This window comes from Martes martes (assembly GCF_963455335.1).
Source record: "Martes martes genome assembly, chromosome: 4".
Taxonomy (NCBI): domain Eukaryota; kingdom Metazoa; phylum Chordata; class Mammalia; order Carnivora; family Mustelidae; genus Martes; species Martes martes.
Genome location: NC_137891.1, coordinates 6,797,547 through 6,819,293, shown reverse-complemented (window position 1 = coordinate 6,819,293; position 21,747 = coordinate 6,797,547). Strand labels below are relative to the sequence as shown.

At 50.3% G+C, this 21,747-nt stretch overlaps 1 protein-coding gene across 2 annotated transcripts in view; it reads left to right on the top strand.

Moving 5' to 3' along the window:
- KHDRBS3 (KH RNA binding domain containing, signal transduction associated 3) overlaps positions 1-9,450 on the top strand; it is a 186,711-nt gene extending 177,261 nt beyond the window's left edge. Inside the window, exons 9-11 of one of the 2 annotated variants that reach the window (XR_013966627.1) lie at positions 664-813; positions 2,233-2,291; positions 9,168-9,450. Coding sequence is in view for 1 of the 2 variants with exons in the window: in XM_080799908.1 (XP_080656034.1) it covers positions 664-755 (92 nt within the window). In the remaining variant the exon portion in view is untranslated. Of the gene's footprint in view, positions 1-663; positions 1,278-2,232; positions 2,292-9,167 lie in introns of those variants that run through there. The other variant, XM_080799908.1, reaches the window with a different exon arrangement.
- Positions 9,451-21,747: the final 12,297 nt, after the last annotated feature.

Sequence of the window (21,747 nt, the reverse complement as noted above, 5' to 3'; positions counted from 1 at the left end):
CTTTTGTTATTTGTACATTTGTCTGGTATGGACTTAGTATTATGATGAGTGAGATTTGACATTCTGTCTTCAAGTTTATTTCATATTCGGAAAGTATTGTTGAGGCTACATTTCCCCTGAACACGACTTCTGTTCACTCTGTCCGCAGCCCGACCCGGGACTCCCTCCCACTCTGCCCACCCCCACGGTGCTCATCACGTTTGTCTGCTTTTGCCTGCACAAATCCTTAAGTGTTGTCTTTGTTTTTGCTGTCAAAAGAAATCTGAGTGATCCTCTTCCCATTCTCTTTCCCATTCATAAATGTCTTAACGTTTAGCAAAAGGCAGTTCAGTTTGCTGTTTGAGTGTGTGAGCTTTTGTTAAAAATGAGTCACCAAAAGGAAAGTTCTTGCAAAGTCGGTTGCCATTTAAGATACAAAAATCATTTTTTCCCCCATGCTGATAGGTATTGTTAGTGGGGCGACCATTTTCTATTGTGTTTGTAATTTTTCTCTAAGTAATTACCCTTGTTTTTGTTTTTGTTTTTTTCCCCTAGTACCTCAGGGCTATCTGTCTTCAATATGACGTCTACCACTGGTTCAGGGTTAAGGTAGATTCTGAAAAATGAAGCCAGCGGGATCCATGGCAATGATCTAATTGTGATTCAATATCTTACTGATTTTAGGGCAAGAGGACTGGACTAACTCGAGACACAAGGCACCTGCAGCGAGGACCGCAAAGGGCGTCTACAGAGACCAGCCCTACGGCAGATACTGATTGTACTGTCTGGTGTTGTGAAATAGCCAGTCTCCACCAGTCCTGTGTACTGTTCAAAGTAATGTTTTTCTATGAACAATCCCTTTTTAAATAAATCAAAATGCTTAAAATCTGAATGGATGGAAGTTTAAAACTACTCTGTGGAAACATCAACCTGGGCAGAAAAAAAAAAAAAAAAGACATGTAAAATTTTGTTATTTCCAGTCTGTATATGAAAAAATAGGTCATCAAAAGGAAAAAAATAACTTTGATTAACTAGTGTTAAACAAAAAACTAGGTTTACTAAATATGTTAATCCATCCTTTTAACATAAGCCTCACCTTTCATTTTAAAGGTTTCCATAGCAATTAGTTATTTTATCTTTCAGCCATATGCTAGTTTTTTTCTCTTGCCAACATGCGTAAAAAGGGAAGCCAATTACAAGTGCAAATAATGTGGTATTCTTTTGTAACTCAAGTCTTGAAATGTTCTGTAGTGTTGAGCAAAGTCTCCTCTTGCTTGATACTAAATAAACTTTTGAAAGAAATTCCGTGTGTGTGAGCTAACAATTTCATGTTTCTCTTATTTAAAAAGGCCTTCATAAATAGTTGTAAACAGGGAAAGAGTTCATTTAACAACGCTTGTCATAAAAGGGTCACACTAAACATTGTACAACTGACTTAAAAAATGGTATAAAATTAAATGTACCATTCTATACTCAACGTAGATTTAAATGCTGTTTAAAGAGTCCACATGGTGTTAAGCTGCGTGAGTAGCACGTTAAAACGACGCAAAACCAAATCTTGTTTAAAAACTGGTTTTAAAATAACTACTGATTTTCTGAAAAAGATGTGATCAGTTTTCATCTTGTTGAGCGTTTTTTCACTAGTGCAACTTTGGATTTTTTATGAGAATTTTGGTACCTTAATGAACACCTCGCTCCATGCTGGAAGCAATAAGCACAAAGCTTTTAAAGACAATCTGACTTGACTAATTGAGGTCGCACTCGCCAAGGCTGAGGATGTGTAACCCTTAAACGGTCTTCATTGTCAAAGGTAAATAAATCAAATAAGATTTTAATCTCACTTAATTTATCTTAATATAACTAATAAAACCAGGGAGATTACAACTTAGCAAGTTTCATTATCCATTTTAGAGAGGTTTTAAGATCACCTAAATTCTCATTTTAAAAAGTTTAATTTGTTTTAGTAATCTAAAAAGCCTTAGTTCAGTCAGTTTAATTGGGGCCAATTATTCCCTATTAAACAAATGTAAAACCTCATAACTAGTTGTTTGTAATACATTCTTTGGTTAGTAATTGAGGGCACTTCTTAAAACTGACAAATATTTAATAAAGTTATTCTTTAATCATTTGGCTTAAGTTTTGTTTTTTTTGTTTTTTGTTTTTTTTTTTAATTGTAGATGATGTAAAATGTTTAATTTTTGTTTCTTAAGAGATTTCCTTCTCTTTGAGTAAAAAGGTCTTTTCTTTTGTTAGGAAATGTCAGCCATCTTGGGAAGTCAGAGGAACTGGTTGTGCCCAAGGAACAAACAAAGGTGAGTGCCTTTTGTTCCAATTATTGTGATGTGTTACAGAAGATGAAGACAATTTCATGCTTATCTAAAGTCCCATGGAAAATATCCCACGCTGGTTCCTATTACCAGCACTAGTGATTACGGCAAATTAACTCCTCCAGTCAGAACAGAAGCTCCCTGAATATAAACAAGTCAGACCCAGCCAGCCTTGCTGGTGCCACGGAGGGCAGAGGCGTAAGTCATCACAGCAGTTAATACTTGGGTTGCTTTCTTCAATAAGAAATCGAAGCCCAGGCAGTAACATGAAAAAATGTCCAAACTATTAAGGCAAAAAAGCAGTTTATCAAGCCTAACGTATAATATGACCCCAATTTTATTTTTTTAAAAAACTGTGTGTACTTTCTATATATTTCTAGGTAAAAAATTACACTGGTATGCTCCAGATTTTTGACAATAATTATCTTAGGCTTGTGAAAGTATGATTTTGTGTGTGTACTTTTCTGTCCTTTTTGAATTTTGCAAAACAAGTTATTATTTGTATAAGACAAGTAACATAACAGTTGTTTTATAAAATTATTTCGTATTTTTTTTTTTTAAAGTTAGGGATCTGTAAGGAAAATGTATCTTTGGTTTGGTTTCAGGGTATTCTTGTTTTTTGTCTTGTTTTGTTTTGTTTTTCTAAACCGTCAGAAACACTACTTAGGCCCTGACATCACAGAGTGTCTTCATTTTTAAAAGTAGTTGTATTTGAGCTCTGCCCCTGACTATGTGCCTTTGGACATCAGCACAAGGAGAATGATGCTTAATGCATGTAGTTGTTACTAAGAATTGAGTGAGCTAATACTGTGAGTGTTTTGAGCTAATATTGTGAGTGTTTTGTAACCTAAAAAGTATTACAGTAAATGTGAAGTTTAATTGTCAAGTTGAATGCCCATATTTAATGTGTATGGGAAATAGCTGAGCCTTTTTCCCCTCCAATAGCCAAAATTCACCTGAAATAATTACCTTAACTGTTGGGAAGAGAATAGGTGTCTTTATTCTCATGGACCACAATAAGATTTTTGGTTTTGAGGGGTTTTAGGGGGGTGGGGCAGGGGGATTTTTCTTGCATAGAAAGAGAATGTGACACATCATGCGTTTTTTCAATGTGTGGTTTTAATATTGGAATTTTTCACTCTTTCCTCCTTAGTAAGTAATTTTGGAGGGGGGATTAGCATATTGAATAATAATGTAGGTTTCTTAAGTGAGAGATTATAGATAGGTCCCTAGAGGTAAACCCCCAGATGGCCTTCAGAGCTAATTTGTAGGAATTATTGTTCAGTGTTATGTTTATTTTCATTTTATAGAGAACCCATAACCCCATTGGGCTATAAAAAGGGATCGTGAGCCAGGAAGGTCAGGAACCAGCAGAAATACTTTTGGACAAGAATCCTCCTGCTTGGCTTCCCAGGGCTTCCCGTTTTTAGCACATGGTCTGCCGAGCCTTATTGCGTCCGGTTTCCACATGAAGACTCTGCTGTAGACGTGCAGTCTTCCCCACCCCTCAGAGCACGGTGCGCAGTTCCCAGATCTTTCCCCTAACCTTCGTCTACCCTCCTGGGATTAGTTTCTCTTCTCATTTTACAGTATGTACTGAGCTTGAGTTCTGTACTAGACACAGAAGAGGCACCGGGAACGTAAAGATCTTTAAGACGTAGGCCTTCCTCAGACTGCGAAAGGAAGTATGCTCGCCCCTGTTCCTTCACCCACAGAAATCGTGCCCGCTTCTCAGGACTTGGCCCGGTGCCCTCTCTGAAGCAGCATGCTGAGTTTATATTCATTGTAGTGACGTAGGTTGGTCACACGTTGCCATTACGACCAAGCATAAGCTTGTCACTCTCAGTAAATGATTTCCCTGAATCCTCCCAACTACAAGAAGGTGAGTGTGGCCTCCATTTTACAGAGGAAGACACTTAAGCTTCAAAACGTGAAATCATTTGGGTAAAAAACTCACACCCAGCAACTGGTAGAGCCAATTTTAAACTTTAATCCAGAGTCTTTGTTGTTGGCCGAGCTCTGGACTAGCACGGACTCCCCCTTCATCTCTTTGAGAGCAGGGGCTAGTCTACATGTTTCCTGTAACTCCCAGAGCCCTGAGTGTCATCAGCACACAGCTGTTGTCCAGTAGGCCCTTCCCTGTCTCTTCCACGCCTGCACCAGATTCCTTCGGGAGAAGTTCTTTGACAGTATTTAGGTTCTGGATCATCTTCTGATCAGGACATCCGGCTTGAATCAGTATCAGTGTCCACACAGATACATTGTGCTACAGATCCTGGAAGTTCAGTGCCAATGACATAGTCCTGTCCTTGAAGACGCGACAGCCTGCTGGGGAGATGGGCAAGGAAGGAATCCGTGGGACAGGTGCGGGCGCGTGGAAGAGAGACCTGTCTGCCAGGCAGGTGCCAGCAGGGGCGTGAGTGCCAGTAGGAGATAACCTCAGCACAGAGGGGAAGGTATTCTGGGAAGCATCCGTATCCCAGCTCTGTCATTTACCAGCTTGATGACCTTGCTTAATTACCTGACCTCTCAGAACTACAGTCGAGATGGCAGTGTCCCGCCCATAAAATGGCACAGGAATGCCAGCTACCTCGGTATTACTGTGGAAGGATTAGAACCACATGTGACACTGATGTAGGTATTTGCTCATTTGTTGCTTAATGTATGTGCATGGAATGATAAGAAAGTACGATTAGCTGGGAGACGGCAGCTATATTAGGTAATCAGAGAAAGCAACAGATGTGCTGTCTGGGTGGCAGGGAGCACATAATGAAGGGTCCCACACGTCCCTCTAAGAAGCTTAGACACAGTGACCCCATTTTCCATTGTAACATCCTCCTCACCTCTCAGCTTGCCCCTCTCCCTCCCCTTAGGTGGAGAGAGGGCCTTGTCAGTCTCTGCTTCGACAAGAACTTTGTACCAACCTCTGTTTGCACTGGCTATTGATCTGATATCCAGACACAGAGTGTCTTAAAAAATAGGGCTCTAACCTTTTATCCTCTTAGTCTCCTCTCAGCAGAGTAAGTGTTCAGCAAGTCAATGAATATGAGAGAGTGACATTGTCAGTGGATCGATAGGATTCCTAGCAGACAGTGTTAGGGGTGCTTAGGAATAGTTAGCAGAAACCAAAAAAAAAAAAAAAAAAACACCCCAACAAAAACAAAAATCCTACTCATGTCCACAGGATTATAATTCAGAAGGTCTAGCTCCACTGGTTTAACTCAAAATTAGACGGTGCTTCTGGTCATTGTGTACAGAGAAATGAATCCCAGAGTCTAAAACCAATAATTTGGAGAAAAAAATAAAAATGTAATCAAAAGTCTAATTAGCCAAAATAGAAGCCACTTTATAGGGTTTAGGTAATGAATATAAATAATAAAGTTTGTTATTTTCTATGCAAATAAGATCTATTTACAATGATATTCAGTGTCTTGTACAGATAGAAAGGGGGAAAAAAAACCTATGATTATATTGAAAATCATGAAATCTACTTTGTCTTGATTCTATGTCCATCTTTCAGAAAAGCTGTAGAATATTTTCAGATCTGAATTGCATCCTCCTCTTATCTAATGGAAAATCCCATCCAACTGAGGTTGATTCTCAGTGGGATTCAATTTCAGTGATTGGCACCTACCACCAAAATTGTTTCAGACCTTAGTGTGATGAGCCCCTCACTTCCCGCCCCGCCCCCCCCACCCTACACACACTTGGGCGTGCAGGGTAGAGCTCAGGCTCTTGGCTTTGAACCCAAAGCCCAGTGTGATTGCGTTCCAGCCTCGCGGCTGCACCAGCCTTACTACTAGACATCCCTCTTGGTGCTTTCTTGTCTGGGTTGTCCTCTGCCTGCAATCACGTTTCCTTACCCCTCTCAGCCAGCTCTTGGCCCAGTGAGTCATTGAGGTCTGTCCAGCTTCAAAGTGAGCCTGGAAGCTTCCCCTTGTCCCGGAAGCCTTCCTTGGCACACTGTCTCCACATCAGGCCTGGTGTCGAATCCCTGCTGAGAACCCTTGGAGTTGCCTGAATTCTGCAACAACTGTCCCTCAACGGATCGTTCATGCTCCTCTCCACCCACCCTCACCAGCACAGAAACCTCTAGTGTATGCCCCATGCTTATGCCCGGGAAAGGATAAGTGTACGAGCAGTTGAATATGCGAGTGAGTGAAATGAATGAGGTGGCTCAGTGTCTCCACGGTAGAGGAGAGTGGATCAGGACGTCCTTGGCCTTACCAGGTGGAGTTAGAGTCATCCTTGAACTTGGAGAGAATTTGGCAGGTTCTTAAATGTGGTCATTCAGGTGTAGACAGAGATACCTAAAAGTCTCATTTGACCACCACTGCTGGCAAGACCCAGGCCTTACTCATGTGTCCGTGTCTGCGGCCCCATACCTGACAGGCCCAGAGATGGGGAGAGAGAAGAAATGGGCAGACGCTGTGTGAAGTGAGCCGGGCTGGAGCTGGAGGCATTGTCCCCGGGCTAGATCTCTGCTCCGCTCATTGACGTGTCTTTCTCACCAACTACAAGACGAGGCTCTTTGAACGTGGAATCCTGTCTTTCTCGACTGGTCCACCCAGATGCCAGCATCATGCCTGGCACACAGTGGGGGCTGATGAGGTGTTCGGTGTGGAACACAAGAGGAAGGGAGTGAATGAGCCAACAACCTTGTAATTCTTAAAATGCCAACCCTGAGCACTCTGCAATATTAGTTTGGTTTCTTAGTGGAAATAAGATAGTTACTTCTGTGACGACTTTTTTAGTGGGAGGAAATGGGAAGCTGGAAAGCCAAAATATGTCCTTCGTTTAATAGGTAATACGTGTGCTTGGTACAAAATCCAGAAATTCCAGGGGTATGCGATGAAACCCCCAAGCCCCCAAGAAGCTGTTGGCATTGGTTTTGGTATATTTTTCAGAGATAGTCTGTGCATAAGCAAAGCACATGTTTCTTTTCTAACTATTACCGTTTTGCATACGAAACAGTACACTGTTTTCTATCCCCCTTGTTTCACTTTAGAGGGCATCTTAAAGTTCATTTTCTAGCATTCTATACTGTAAAGCTACCTTTTTCTGTTTATTGACTGAATAATAGTTGTGTGGTTTATAATTTAAACAAGTATTGGCAGACATGAAGTTCACCTCCAGCATATTACACTCATCAGTGCGAGTGCTGGAAAGCCTAGCCCTGCATCTCTGTGATTGCACACGTTTGTATACAACTTAAGAACAAATTTCTGAAGTAGGGTCATTGAACCTTTCCATTTTTTATGAATATTACTGCATTGCTTTCCTGAGGAAACTTGAACCCTATGTGCTGCATGCATTCCTTGCTGTCAGCTGTTAGCACCTGTGCCCACAGAAAGCTCTTCCACTCCAAGTGGGTGCCCAGCATGGTGGCTGACACGGTGTGGGTCAGGTCCGGGTGCGGATGAGTGAGGCATGCGGGGGCACTGGACCCCATCAGAGCCGCCCCTGGGGCGTGTCTTAGGGGACAAGTTTCGCTGGCAGATGCAGGTCCTGGAGCCCTTCCTGCTGTGAGGCTCCCCCCACTCCAGAGCCTGAGCAGATTTGCTTTGGGGGGCCCGGAGTGCTCCTTTACAGTGTCCCTGCCCAGCTTTTCCTGTGCTCTGGTTCCCCAGATCCCACCCACGCTTTGAGATCTTCCCTCTCTTCTCTTACCAAAGAACCCTTTTTTCTATTCACTCTGAGAGTACTGGCTGCTGCACTCGATTGGCAAACACCTAATTTGGAGCTTCTAGCCAGAGTCCCTCAGGGTCAGGAATGCGCCCGTCACATTGTGTGCCCTGAAACAGTCATCAGGCTGTTCTGGAAGGACCCATCGATGAACTAAACAAAACCCCAATTAATAGATTTACTGCATTCAATGTTTACCTTTTACAGTGTCAGCCTTTCAGTTCAGGTGGCATCAATGGGTCCCAACCCCCCCAACCCCCCTCCCGCCGAAGCACACGCAGGTGGCACCACATGGCTCCCGAGACGTGGCTCCCTGTCTCGGGCCATGTGCAGCGATCAGAGGCTAAGTGAAGGCAGAGGTGGTGCAGCCATGGGGCAAGGGGGCAAACCCTGGGCGGAGGGGCAGGAGAAGGTTTCTCAGAGAAGGGCAGGCATTGACAGGCTGGTGTAGGTGAGCGAGGCGGGCGCTGACCAGGGCAGGAAGCTGCGCCATGTGGGGGGACCTGAGCAGGTGCCTGAGCCGGGAGAGGAATGGGGCGGCGGTGCCAGGGAGCTGGGAGGGGCCGGGTCATGGGGCACCACGACCAATATGGTGCTGACAGGTCCCCCCAGGGCCGGACGTGTGTGACCAGAGCCATGAGGAATAAGCATTGTGATGGCCACTTCTCTACGTTGATTGGCTTCATTCTTCTTCCTTCTTGACGCCCATTGGGTTTTTGAAACAACAGTTATGTTCTGTGTAGCACATTAAAATATATTCCTTGGTGTTAGTTAATAAAAACTTGTAAATACATCTGAACGTTGGGTCTCATCTCAGAGGACAGGATGTCAAGGACTGTCCAGTGTGTACCCCTAGGGACCCGTTTCACATTTTGGTATTAGAGGTTCCATGTCAAACAAGGGCCATTCTGGAATTAGACCCAAAAACCTTGTAATGGAAAGTATTTTGATCCTCCTCATACTAATTTACCATGCATCTGCCTTACTGAACACAAATATTTTATGTTCTTAAATTTCTATAATTCTTATTTTGCCTCATTTTCCATAAATATCCTTATTTCTGTTAAGTTTCTACTTGCCTCCTTCCTCTGCCTAAATCCTTCTGTCCCCAACAGAGCATAAATAATTATTAGCTTCTTGATGTATACAAATGTATTTCATTTTCCTCTCTTTCAGGGGCTTTCCTTTGAATTACGGACTGCTTAGAATTCGTCGACTCACCAATGTGCCTAGTCAGTAAATGAATTCACTTGGGAGCTTAAAAATCACCTGAATTTTTTTCACAATTTTATGTCCTATGAAATGTTTTATAAAATGATATGCTTTTTTAATTTGGAAAGCCTGTTTAAAAAAAGGAAAAAAAATCGATCTTGTTTTGTGGTCTCCTAACAACAACAAACAAATGATTTGTGTGTTACTTAATAAAAGCTGCCCATTTCAATGTCCTGCACTTTACTATAAACCTAGAAAAACAAAGTCTTGTTATTTCAACAAGCTCTAAATTTTGCACACTCGAGAACCATCTATGCCTACAAACTCACTGAGAGAAGTCCAGATTATATACATAGTCCAGATTTGAAAATGATTTGTGTGTCTCAGTTATGGACCAATAAATACGGACATGTTCTTCCAAAAGTATCCTGTCACGTAGAAGGTTAATATAAAGGCTTTTGCAGGAAGCAGAGTGGCACGGCCAGAAGAGAAAGCTGATCTTCATGCCTCTCAGTAGTTTGTTATGGAACACAAAGGTCATAAGCCCTGTGGACAGTATTATTCTGTCGGTTCTCCTTTCTTCATTTACTGTTGCACTGTGACTTTAATTCCGTATGCCCCAGGAGGATGTTTTATTCCTTCTGCTGGAAGCTCACACAACATGTTTCCTAGTCTTGGAATTTCAGGAGCAGTCTTGTGCATTGTTAAATTGTCACTCTCCTACCTCAAAGACACATTTCCTCTAAGGCATTCGCTTCGACAGCGTGCCACATTGGGAGCATTGTGTTAACCGCCAAGTAACTTCTAAGAAGCTCGCTTTTCCTTATCCTCTCATGATGCATCCAAAAAGCAGTCTCCACTCGGCAATCATGCCTTTGCATTTGTCATATACACAGATGTGCATCTCAGAAGCACGAGGATGAACAGCCCCGGGTCGGAGAGGGTGCAGCACAGGCCACAGGGGCAGCAGGTGGGCGCCCCGCCCCTGAGCCTGTGAGCGCCCCTCAGTGCTCCGTCGGGAGGGCGGTGCACAGCGACAGCTCCAGGGACCCTTTGTTTGAAATTAACTGAACAACCAGGAACTTCAAAACAAGCCAGATTGTTACAAATGGGGGAAAAAAAATTGAGCTCACTCGTTGCAGCCTTTCCACCCACAGAGTCAGGGACACTAGTCATAGACCCACCAACAATCCCAGGGACTCGAACTCTCCAGCTCCTCTCCCATCTGTCCCCTTCTCCTCACTCCCACTCCAACGTTACTTCGCTCACGAAACCCATACTTGTCAAGAATCTCTTCCGTGCCGGGCACTGCCCTACAACTTAGAGCGGGCAGAGAACGGATCGGAGAGCCCGTCCTCAGGGAGCTCACTTTCCTCCAGGAGGGGGCAGGCCATCGGCCACAAGCCCGGAGAGGGCCGGGTGGTGCTGGTGCCCTTGAGGAACGGGAGCCCATCATCGCGGGAGGCGGGGGTTAGACTGACAAGGCAGCAGGTTAGCAGCACCTAGAAAAGGAAGCCTGTGAGGCACACCAAGACCCGAGCAAGTGCAAAGAGGCTGAGGTGGGGACAGGCTTGGAAGCTTGAGCCGGAAGGGTGTCGGTGTCGAAGCGGTGGCACAAGCAAGGGGCAAGGAAGAGGACAGTGAAACGGGCGGGGGCGGGGGGTGGGATCTGGAGCATGTAGGGCCGCCTGAGAGCTTTATTTAAAAGGGAACTGTGTGCAGGAGGGGTTTGAGCAGAGGAGTGGTGTAACCCAACGTGTGTTCTAAGTCACTTTGGCAGCCTCCTTGAGAATAGGCTGTCGTGCGGCCAGTTGGAGACGCCCCCTCCAGAGTCCACAGCAGTGAAGGGAAGAGGAAATGCTAGCCTGGCCCCGCGGGCAGCCGTGCAAACGTTGAGGACCTGCCGAGCTCCAGACGTGCCTGGGAAGTAGAGCCCTCGAGCCCGTCCGTGAGCTGATGTGGAGCGCAGGACAGCGGCACTGGACGGCACAGAGAATCTGGTGTAGGGCCACTGAGGAAATAAATCCCCTCCCTGTGGTGGGAAAATGCAGGAGGAGCAGGGACATTTTACGGATTGGCGGTGGGGACACAGAGGCCTTTGTGACCCTGGTTGTCTGAGCAGCGTGAGAGCAGGGAGCAGATTCGAGAAAAGTTGCCGGAGAGGGTGCAGTTGAGATGAGGGGGGTGGGAGGCGCTGGGAGGGATGCAGGGGGGTGATCCGCAGGGGAGGCTGGGCCCCAGCAGCACGGGGCGCCCCGGGAGCAGGGCGGGAAGTGGGGGGCCAGCAGGGGCTCTAAGGCTGCAGGTCCCCTTGCTTGGGGACTCCGGCCCACAGGACAGACTTCCTCTCAGGGGACTGTTTTCCCCACTCGGCCCAGGGCCCGACCCGGCCAGGGTTCCTTGGGCGTCCCCACAGATCACACCTCGGGGCTGGGGGGAAGCCTGAGAGTGGGTCACTGAGCACTGGGGTGCCCCTGAGCGGAGAAAGCCTGTAGATGTGAGGCGCGCCTTGACGACGTGACGTTCCTCCAGCTGAGTTCCCTTCGGTCCGTCTCAGACGGCTGAGCTCCCTCCTCCACGTCTTCTCTCCACGTCTTCTTCCCAGCAGCCTTCCAGGCAGGGCAGGCTAAAAGAACCGCTCCGGCGTTCGACCCTAAAGGATCCCAGTGACTTCTCGTGGTCTCCCAAATAACAGCTGATGGGTTTTTCCACACATTTGTATTCGATCCTGAAGCCAGCTTTTTAAAGCGGTTCCGCCACGGAGCCGTCCACGTTCCGCTTGCTGCCACGCGGTCTGAGCGTCTTCTGCAGGGCGACCTGGGCGGGGGGCTGTAGCACTGACCCACCGGAAGCTCTGAGAAAAAGGTGCTTCTGTGGGAAGCGGACAGCCCCTCCTCCGTGGCCCCGCTCAGCAGTGACCTCCGGGGTTTCATTTCCTGCAGACCCTTCGCTGAACGTCCAGCTCTGACCTCTGTCCCGATGGCCCGGGTCCCACTCGGCGGCCTGTCCGCGCACCGGAACGTACGCGTGGGCGCTTCCCACGCAGCCTGCCCCACATGGTGCGTTTCCATTGCTCTGCCCTTGACCCAAGACGCCCTTCCTCCAAAGCGGTCCTCGTCGGGGCTTCTGGCAAGAGCACAGCACAGCGCGTCAGAGCGCGGCCTTTGGAGTCCAGTACTTACCAGAGTGGACACCTGGTGTCTCAGTTATCAACTCCTGCTGAATGAACTATCCCAGACTTTCAGAGGGTACAAGCACAAACATTTACAATGTCCTGTGTTTTCTGAGGGTCAGGAGTCTGGGTCACATTCTGGCTTGGAGTTTCTCACGGGATGGCAAAGTGTCCGCTGGGGCTGCAGGGACCACTCACGGAGCCGCTCCCGGGCTGTTGGCCAGGGGTCCCCACGGGCCTCTCCACCGGCTGCCTCCGTGTCCCCACAGCATGGCAGCCGGCTTCTCCAGAGCAAGTGGTCCAGGAGGCAGAGTCCACGAGAGAGAACACACGAGATAGAGCCACAGGCTTTCATACCCGAATCCCAGATGTAACATAGCGTCACCTCCCCAGCAGGCTACTGGGCAAACGGCAGCCCCGCTCCAGTGTGAGGTGACTGCACACAGCTGGGGGCAAACTCCAGGAGGCAGGGATCTTGGGGGGGGGGGCAGTGCTGGAAACCATCCCCCCACCACGCCTGGTAGGTCACCTTCCGTCTCTGTGCCTTATGTCTTTACCTACAAAATGGGGAGGGTGGCGCCTCCAGTGGGCTGTCAGAGCGAGGCCCAGCAGCTTGTAAGTATGTGATATAAATTAGTTGTTAGCTATTGTGGAAACACCCCCTCCCGCGCGTGCAAACACACACATGCACACTCACACACGCCCTCACACACATGCACTTTCAACATAAATGCCACCCCCCTGATTCTGCGGGTGTGAAAACCCTCAGCCATCACGCCACATCCCCTCCTAGGACAGTGACCTCCTGAGGGTCCATCCTCCCCACATGACCCAGGCTCTGCACACAAGCAGGCGCCCAGGGAAAGGCCTGCCAGGTGAGGGCCGGGTCCTCCACCTCGGGGAGCCTTGGCAGCCCCTTCCCTCCACCGGCCGGTGGAACCTCAACGCTGCCAGCCACCACATGCTCTGTACTTGGTGTGCGGCGTTCAGCCTTTGCCACTCTGCCCGCCCGGGCTCACAGCCTTCCCCTTAACCCCTGCGGCCCGCCAGGGGACTTGGGCCTCCATTTCCCTGCTCATCCTCCGTCTCCCACTGCAATGGTTCCAGAGCCATCGACCGCCCACCCCCAAGCCCTAGCTCTCCTCTTGGCTCTCTTCTGTCAGGGGACCCCCATCTTGGAGCCCCTTGCTGGGTCCTGCCTCCAACCATTGGACCCACTGGAAGCAAGAGACGGAGAGAGTAGCTCTTCTGTCTGTTTCTTCCAGATCAGACCACCTGGGTTTCAGGCAGGGTGCCAGGTCCCGTAGCCCCTGACCAGATTGGCCCTCCAGAGCCAGGCGTGTGTTTTCCGCCTTCCCTCCTTCCCCATCAGCTGAGTGACACGGGGAGAACTGTTCCCGAGTCTCAGTGCTTTCATCTGTAAAATGGACATTCTTGAGGATGGCCCTGGAATGTTTCTGAGAGACCCTCAGAAGCTTGGTGCTGGTGAAGATAGCTGGGCGCCAGGCAGGGCGGAGGGGAAGTGTCACTGTGGCTTATTCACTCTTCCAGCGCGGGCTGAGCACCTGCTGTCTGGCTGCGGGGCCGGGTGCCCCAGCTCTAGGAAGGGCGGACATGCTTGCCCTCGGGTAACTCACGGACTGAGGAGAGGTGAGAAGGTGGCTGGAGGGTCACACACACATTCTGTAAAAACCAGAATCCAGAGGACAGTTCAAATCTCTAGCCTCACTCGGTGTTTCTGGTGAACAAAAGGCAGGAGGCTGTCCCCACCGGCAGGCTTCGAGGTGCTCATTGATTCTCCCAACGCCACACCCCAGGGCGGCAGCCTGCAGCTGCTGAGGGAAAATCCGTGTCAACACCCAAGGAGCAGGCGTCCCAGTAACACAACAGTGCAGACAAAGGGAACTGGATCTGCTTCCCTTTTCCGGCAGGAGATGCGTGATTTCCAAAATGCCAGAAGATGATCACAGAAGCAAGATCGAAACTCCTCACAAGGGGGAAGTCCAAGGGCGGCAAACCTGGGGCAGCGGAGTCCAAGACCACACGTCTGGGCACTGTGGCCGCAGCGCTGTTTGTGTCCACATCCGTACACGAGGTTTAAATCCAGAAAGTTCTAGGAGGGAGAGGTGGTGTAGGCCTCTTGGCCTGAACTCTCCAGATTGGGAGGGCTCCAACACTCCTACTGGGCCACCAGAACCTATTTTCATAGTGAAAAAAACACATGTTGCATGAATCATCCCCAAAGACTACACAGGCTTGACTGGGGTGATGTTCCTTCCACGACTCAATGTCTCCATCTTAAACCAAGCGGTGCAATCATATTACAGAATATTTATTTCCCTCAGACCTTTTTTCCTGCAAATCTATAATACTGAATAATTGAGGTCAAACTGTAGATGCTCTAGAGAAATCTTTCTTTTCATTAAACAATATTAAATGAGATGCCCGTGTCTCCGCTCCTGCCCCACCAGCAAGCTTCCTCGGCTCACACAGTCCTCCAGTGGGCGTCACCGGTTACCAGCCATCTCCCCACAAATCCCTAAACGTCTGGCTTTTCATGAGAAAGTGGATGATCCGGAGCCTCAGCCCGCTTTCCACAAGACCCCCGGTCGCACAAGCCGCGGTGTGGCCCAGTCCCCCTTCCCTGTGAGCTCCCACCCGGCCTGCTGCAGCGGGGGCCGGTAACCACTGGGCCTCCTTTGCATTTGGCATCCATGGCCCCGCGGCGAGACATCTTCCGGACTCACTGTCCTGTGGCGGGAGGAAGTCAAGGTAGCCAGAAAGAGTGGCAACTCAGTCCCCTGCCTGTACCACAGTCCGATGGTGACTTGAACCACTCAGCCACACACACGCCTTCCTTGCGCCCGTGTCCTGAGTCCCTGGCAGCACAGGACGTGGGAAGGGAGTGGGGCCCATCCCCATTCCCCGAGGGAATGCCTGGCCTCCCCTCGATGACCGCCTGACGGCCTCCAAGCCTGGAAGCCTGTCGGGGACACCTAGCAACAGCGGCCCCTGCAGCAGAGAAAGGAGGGGCCCTGCCACGGGGGCTCCGGATCAGCGGCAGGAGAGATACCGCTGCCAAAGAGCCAAAGCTGACCTCCCCTCCCCTCCCCACCCCCCGCCAGCGCCGCCCAGCACCCTGCCCCCCCGATGTCCGGCCTCTCTGGCACCCAGGGGCCTTCCGTCAAGTGGGCACGTCCTCATTCCTATACTTGCTTTATAGCTGTCCTGGCCGGTGCTTCCGTGGAGGCAGGACCTCCTGGACCTAGGCGGGGACCCCTTTGCCGACCAGTGCCTACAGCTTTCTATATGGCTTTGTTCCCAGAAGGCACCAGAGACAATCCCCCATCCCAGAGAGCTGGCCTCCCGAATCACTGCTGAAGGGTTCGACCCCGGCCCCTGGCAGGAGCTCATAGCACACTTGGCTGGGAGGGGGGCTGGAATCCAGAACAGAGAGGCTCGTCACGGTGAGGTTACACCACAGATCCCCACGCAGCCTGGACCCCTGAAAGGGCAGCAGCCGGAATGTAGAGTCGGAGACCGGCCACGGCCCAGCGTCCTTGTTGGTTTCCAGGAGTAGGTCCTCAGGGCCTGAGAAGGAATGGAAGAGGCGGGAGGAGGGAGAGCTGTGGAGGGAGGACTCCGCGTACTTCAGATCCCACAAGGCCCGTGCTGGGCCCATGGTACACATGTGCATGGCTGTCCTCCCTGTAAGGGCCAAGGCCACGGCCGCCGGAGGAGGAGGAGGGTCGGTGCCTGTGAAACCAGCTGTGTTAGCCGACGTTGGGGGAGGGGGTTGCTCAGAGCTCTGAGCTCAGCTTGGGAGCAACCTAGGGCCACGCCGCCCTGGGACTGGCTCCCTGGAAAAGGGACCCCGCCCGGTCTCGCATCTCCTCAAGAAGCCAGGGCATGTGGCACTTGTCTCCACACATGGTGCCCCGGTGGTGTGTGCGGTGTGAGGACACTCCCCCTGAGATCCACCCACCTCCCCTCTCAGTTCTGTCACCTCCTGGCTTCCTGATTTGGGGACAGTCCCACACCCTCTGAGATGCGGTTTCCTCAGCTGGCAAACCGGAGTGATGGCCCAGCCTCACGGGGCTGGTTGTGAGAATCAAAGCGAAACCTGGGTACAGCTGGCCCGGGTCTCCAGCCCGTGGGTGGGTGGAGCCAGAAGGAGGGGGGCAGGGCAGGGAAGCAGAAAGCGGGGCACAAAAGGAGAACACAAGCTGTCCCAGCTCTCCCAGGACAAGCACAGACACTTCTCTGCTCATCGTGGCTTTCTGTTTCTAGACCGCCGTGCTCTCTTTGACCTGCTTTGTAGACTGACGCTGGACAGAACAGCTGGTGCGGGTGGGGGGCAACCCCTGCAGGGGCCTGGGGCCCCGCTCCCTCTGCCTCCAAGAACACCCCTGCAGTGAGGAGCTGGGAGCACGTCAGAGGTGGGGGTCACGAGCGCTACCCGAGCTGTGCCCCCTTCTCTGGGGCCGTTTCGAGGGCATTCCCCGGACAAAAGTCATTGCTTGCCGAGTTTTATCAGAATGGCAGTAAGGGCGGCCAGAAAGGCCGGGAAGAGGGGTCAGCTGGTCTCCGCAGAAGCGAGAACGGGCGAGGAAACGGCTTCTCCGCTGGAGAACTTGATCGGGGGCTCTACCGAGACCCCGACTTTAGCGCAGGGAGACCCGGCGAGAGCCTAACCCGGAGCTTTCAGACTGTGAGTCTGTGCGGTGTGCGTCCCCGCGTCCTGGTGACTTGTTCCCGCAGCCTCAGGACACAGATGCGCAGCTCGGAGGCCCTTCCCGTGCCCCCGGACTGTGCTCGCACGTGCTCAAGGTTTGGGGAGGGGGCAACCTGATCCTCTAATAAGCTGGGAGGTGTGGGGTGACTCAGGTGACCTCTTAATTCTGATTTTCTGACGGATTTCTAAGGTTGCTTAAGAAAAGACTGAGTGGGAGGTGGGCTGCGGGAAGGGGCGGGAGCGATTTCTTTTTCCTTTAAATACCACCAACACTTTACATTCTGTGAGGAGAAGACACGCTATCTCATCGCCTCTCCCGAGAAATGTATTGCTCTTATTAGTTACGTAATTGGATTCATAGACGTCGGGGAGTTTTGTAATTTCTGTGGCCTTGTTTGGGCGCCGGTGTCTTTCCACATAGAAGGAGTTGGGGATGGTTTCCTGCATGTGTGCTGTAGCAGAGCAGCAAGGGAAAAGTTGAGGAAATGGTGGTGGAGGGTGGGGGGAGGCCAGTGGGCTTGAGATAATGAGCTACAGCCAGAGGAAGGTGTGATTGGAGAGGAACATGCACCCCATAAAGCCCGAGATGGGCTCCTGAGCATCCCAGCAGCCAAAGCAAAAAACATTGAATGAGGCTAACTGCAAAGGCTCAAGGGACCACAAGATACGACCTTCAGGGAGAACACACAGGAGCCTCCCATCAGCCGGGGGACAGGGGTGGTGGAGAGGTTCAGGTGCAGAAGGCAACAAGGTGGGACCAGGAAGCCTTCCTGGAAGAGGAAATGCTTGAACTTTATCTTACAGGTTGGGACAGTGTGGCTGGGGGAGACGGCCAAGAGCAGCGTGAGCAGAGCACGGTGGGCAGAAACGGAGAGTGTGTGCAGCTGATGCAAGCATGTCTGAGTTGCTGGAGGGCGCCATGAGGCTGGGAGGCGGCGGGCGGGGGGGCGGGAGGGGCATGGGGGTCACTGTTGAGAAGTCCAGGAAGTCCCTGCCTTGCCAGGGAGCTAGAATTTGACTCTGAAGCAGTGAAGGGTCCCTGGGGGTTTAGTTTGGGGAGTGGCACCTGAGAGGCACATTTTAGTAGCAGCTAACTGCCTTGTGGAAGGGGATGGCAGGCCGCCTGGAGGCCGCCCAGGGCTCCAGCAAGAATCCTGGGAGAGAGAACACCTGTTTGAATCCAAAGCTTGCTCTCCGCCCCGTCTCCCACTCCAGGCTACATGGCAAATCATCTAAGGGGCGTGCAGAAAGGAGAGAGATGCAAGGACCCCCGAAGCCAAGGGCCCCCATCCTCGTTCTTCAGCCCTCCTGACTCGGCCTGCTTCTTGGAGACCCAGGCAGCGGATGGAGCCCAGGGTGTTCCCGGCAGTAGGGAAGGATGCTTTGCCCAGCAGTGGCCAGTTCAGAAATCTGGGCAGATTTTCGAGATCTGTATCAGGGGCCTTTTGCTGGCACGAGTCAGGAAAATCCAGAACAACCTGGCTTTCTGTCAAAAGGGAATTACTGATTCCAGTAAGCAGAAAAGTCCAGAGGAGAAAACGAGATGGTCTCTTGAGGCTGGTTCTGGACTGGCAGGTCCTCAGAGCTCAGGGCGCTCGGTGTCCTTCTAGGCAAGATGCGGGCCACCCTTACCCAGCTAAAACTCCGCCATCACTTGCTGGACAGACTTGGGTCACATGTTGTCCACCCCCAGACTGAAGAATCTGATTGGCTCTGCCCGAGTCTGGCTGATCTCGGGGGTGGGAGGTGAGGGAAGGCAAAATTGGGATACGATTGCCATAAACGGATGGGTATCTGGGGGTGACCATCCAAGGTGGGTTTGCTGTGGGCTATGGTGGACAGGGAAGGCTCATATTTCTGAGCAAGACAGGCTTTGCCTCAGCCTGGAGGACCATGGGCAGGGGAGAGGAGAGCAGGGCAGGTGGGAGTCACAGGTAAGCTGCCTTTTCATTCTTCTTCACATGACATCCTTTCTCCAGCACTGGAGCGTGCCCATCGGAGTGTCTGGAAATTGGGTGCCTCTAGGCCAGGGCTGTCTGATTTAGCAAATGAAAATACAGGATGCCATGTACAATTTGAATTTCTGATAGGCAACAAAAATGTCTTCAAGTATAAACATGACCTTGGCAATATTTGGGACATAATTTACCAAAAAAAAAAAAAAATTCCTTCTTTATCTGAAACTCATATTTCACTGGATGCCCTTTGGTTCATCGGACGATGCTACAGTTAGGTTCTCCATTCGTTCTGAAGCATCCCCAGACCTTCCAAGAGAGATTACGCTTGTCTGTGTGGATGCGGGCAGAGCTTATCCCCAGTGGGCATCACCCCCTCCAGAACGATTTCCCGGGTCAGTATGATAAGGAACCTTCCAGCAGTCGATTATCCAGTAGCAGAATGATTCGGTTTCCCAAGAAGAAGGGAGGGGTGTCTGCTAGTGGAACATGTGTTCCCCCCTTTATAACTCTATGAGAAGGAGCTCCCCTGTACCTTCTCAGCTGGGGGCTCATTTTTAGACTCCTGTGCACACTGGGATATTCTCTCTTCTCTACATTCCATGGGCAGGACCAGCGGGAGTCGTGATATGTGAGAATATGCCATCAATGTAAAACCAGACTCCCCTTGGGAGAGAAGGGGACCATCTCGAGTCCTAGACTTGGATCATCAGGGAGGCAAAAGTGTTGACAAGTCCATTTAGCCACATCAAGCTCACTCATGAGGAACCATTATTTAATTGTATATGCTAGAAAACCCCAAATAACTGATTTAAATACAATAGAAGTTTGTTTCTTTCTCATAAAGGATGCCCTCAAATAAGCAAGGTAACATAGGGCTGGTACAATGACTACAGGGCCATCAGGTTTCTGACCTTCCTCTCCTTCACTCAGTCTGTACTCAGGTACAGACTTTCCATCTTAAGAGTCACCTCACAGGCCAACATGGCTGCTAGAGTTCTAGCCATTGCCTCTACATTCCACGCTGGCAACAGAAGGAGGAAGGACTAAAGGGGTATCTGTCCCAGTGAGGGCAGCTCCTCTCACACGACTGTTTTGGAAAACTGACACAGCATTTTGTTTCCTATCTTCTTGTCCTGTACTTAGCAATCCTGGCCGAAAGGGAGGGTGGGCAATGTAGGCTTTTAATAGCCTGCATGAAATAATGCTACGAAGGGAGAAGGAGAGAAAGAACAGTGTGTGACGACCTCCAGCCTCTGCAACAAGTAATAGAAGGTGCATTTTTTAAAAAATAGATTTATTTATTTATTTATTTATTTGGCAGAGAGAGATCACAAGTAGGCAGAGAGGCAGGCAGAGAGAGAGGGAAGCAGGCTCCCCGCTGAGCAGAGAGCCCGATGCGACTCTATCCCAGGACCCTGAGACCATGACCTGAACCGAAGGCAGAAGCTTAAACCACTGAGCCACCCAGGCGCCCCTGGAAGGTGCCGTTTTAATCTCCACTCACCTGACCTACAAGTTCTTCATTGATTCTGACTCTGGGTGGGCAAGAGGGGGGTCTCACATCAGCCTGGACTACACAGCGGTTCAGACAGCTGCTGAACACTTCCTCTGGTTGGCGAAGGGATTCCTACATTTCTCCAAGCAGAATCTTATCCACGTGAACAAGCCCTGAAGTAGGAACCACACTGGCTAAGACCATGCCCTTGGAGCCCATCGGGCTGCTCTCCTGTGCTCACCCTCGGCAATCCCAGGCTGCATGAACAGTGCTGGGAAACCAGGGCATCGGAAAACCTTGGAGGCGCCTTTCTCCGTGAGGCCCAGTGACCCTAAGTGTTGGTCACCATAGAGTTTTTTTTTCTCAACTTCAGATAGAGGCCTCCTAGCTTTCTGGAAGGTTCTATCATGAGGTGCCCTGATTACACTTAGAGGATCTCTCCGGGCTCAACTTTGCATCTGGGAATTCCCTATTGCCACACGGAGTGTTCTTAGGGGTCAGACTCCAGGGGGAGCTCAGGACTCCTCCTGGTACCTAGAGGCTAGGTCAAGGCCAAGGACACAGTGAGCACAGCATTGGGGTTGGGTGGTCTCAGAGGTGTTATGTCTCCTTCCCACAGGAAGGTAAGGGCTTTAGGCCACAGCCTCCACCATGCCCTGCCAGCCCCTGTTGGTACTGGGGTTCTCAGCCCTGCTGTATAGCCCCTTCAGCTTGAGGGACACAGTCTCCTCATCCTGCCCCATTCACTCAAAAACCAATTAGGAAGAAGGGCAAAGCCTTAATATGGCCCCTCTAGGTCTGCTCTTCAGCCTCTAGTTAATCGAGTCCGGCTTGCAGGCTTAGTGTCCAGCCCTGGGGTGAGAGGCGGGAGCCCTAGTTGCATCTGTCTTCGTCTGGTTTCCCTGGGCCTTGGGCATCTTGATGGGCTGGTGGAGGAGGTTAGTGGAGGAACACAGGCTTGGGTATCTCAGGTTCCCAGACATCCCTAATCTTTTCACTAGAGGCTCAGTTAGGAACAACTTGCCCCACACACTCACACGTGCACATGCTTCGGGGGGTAGCTGATGATGAGTGGGAGCTGCTTCCTTCCCGGGGCCCAGAGAGTGTGCTCTGCAGGAACCCTCTCTCCTCATCCGTGTCCCCCCAGGGCCCAGCACGTGTCAGCACACAGTAGGTGCTTCATA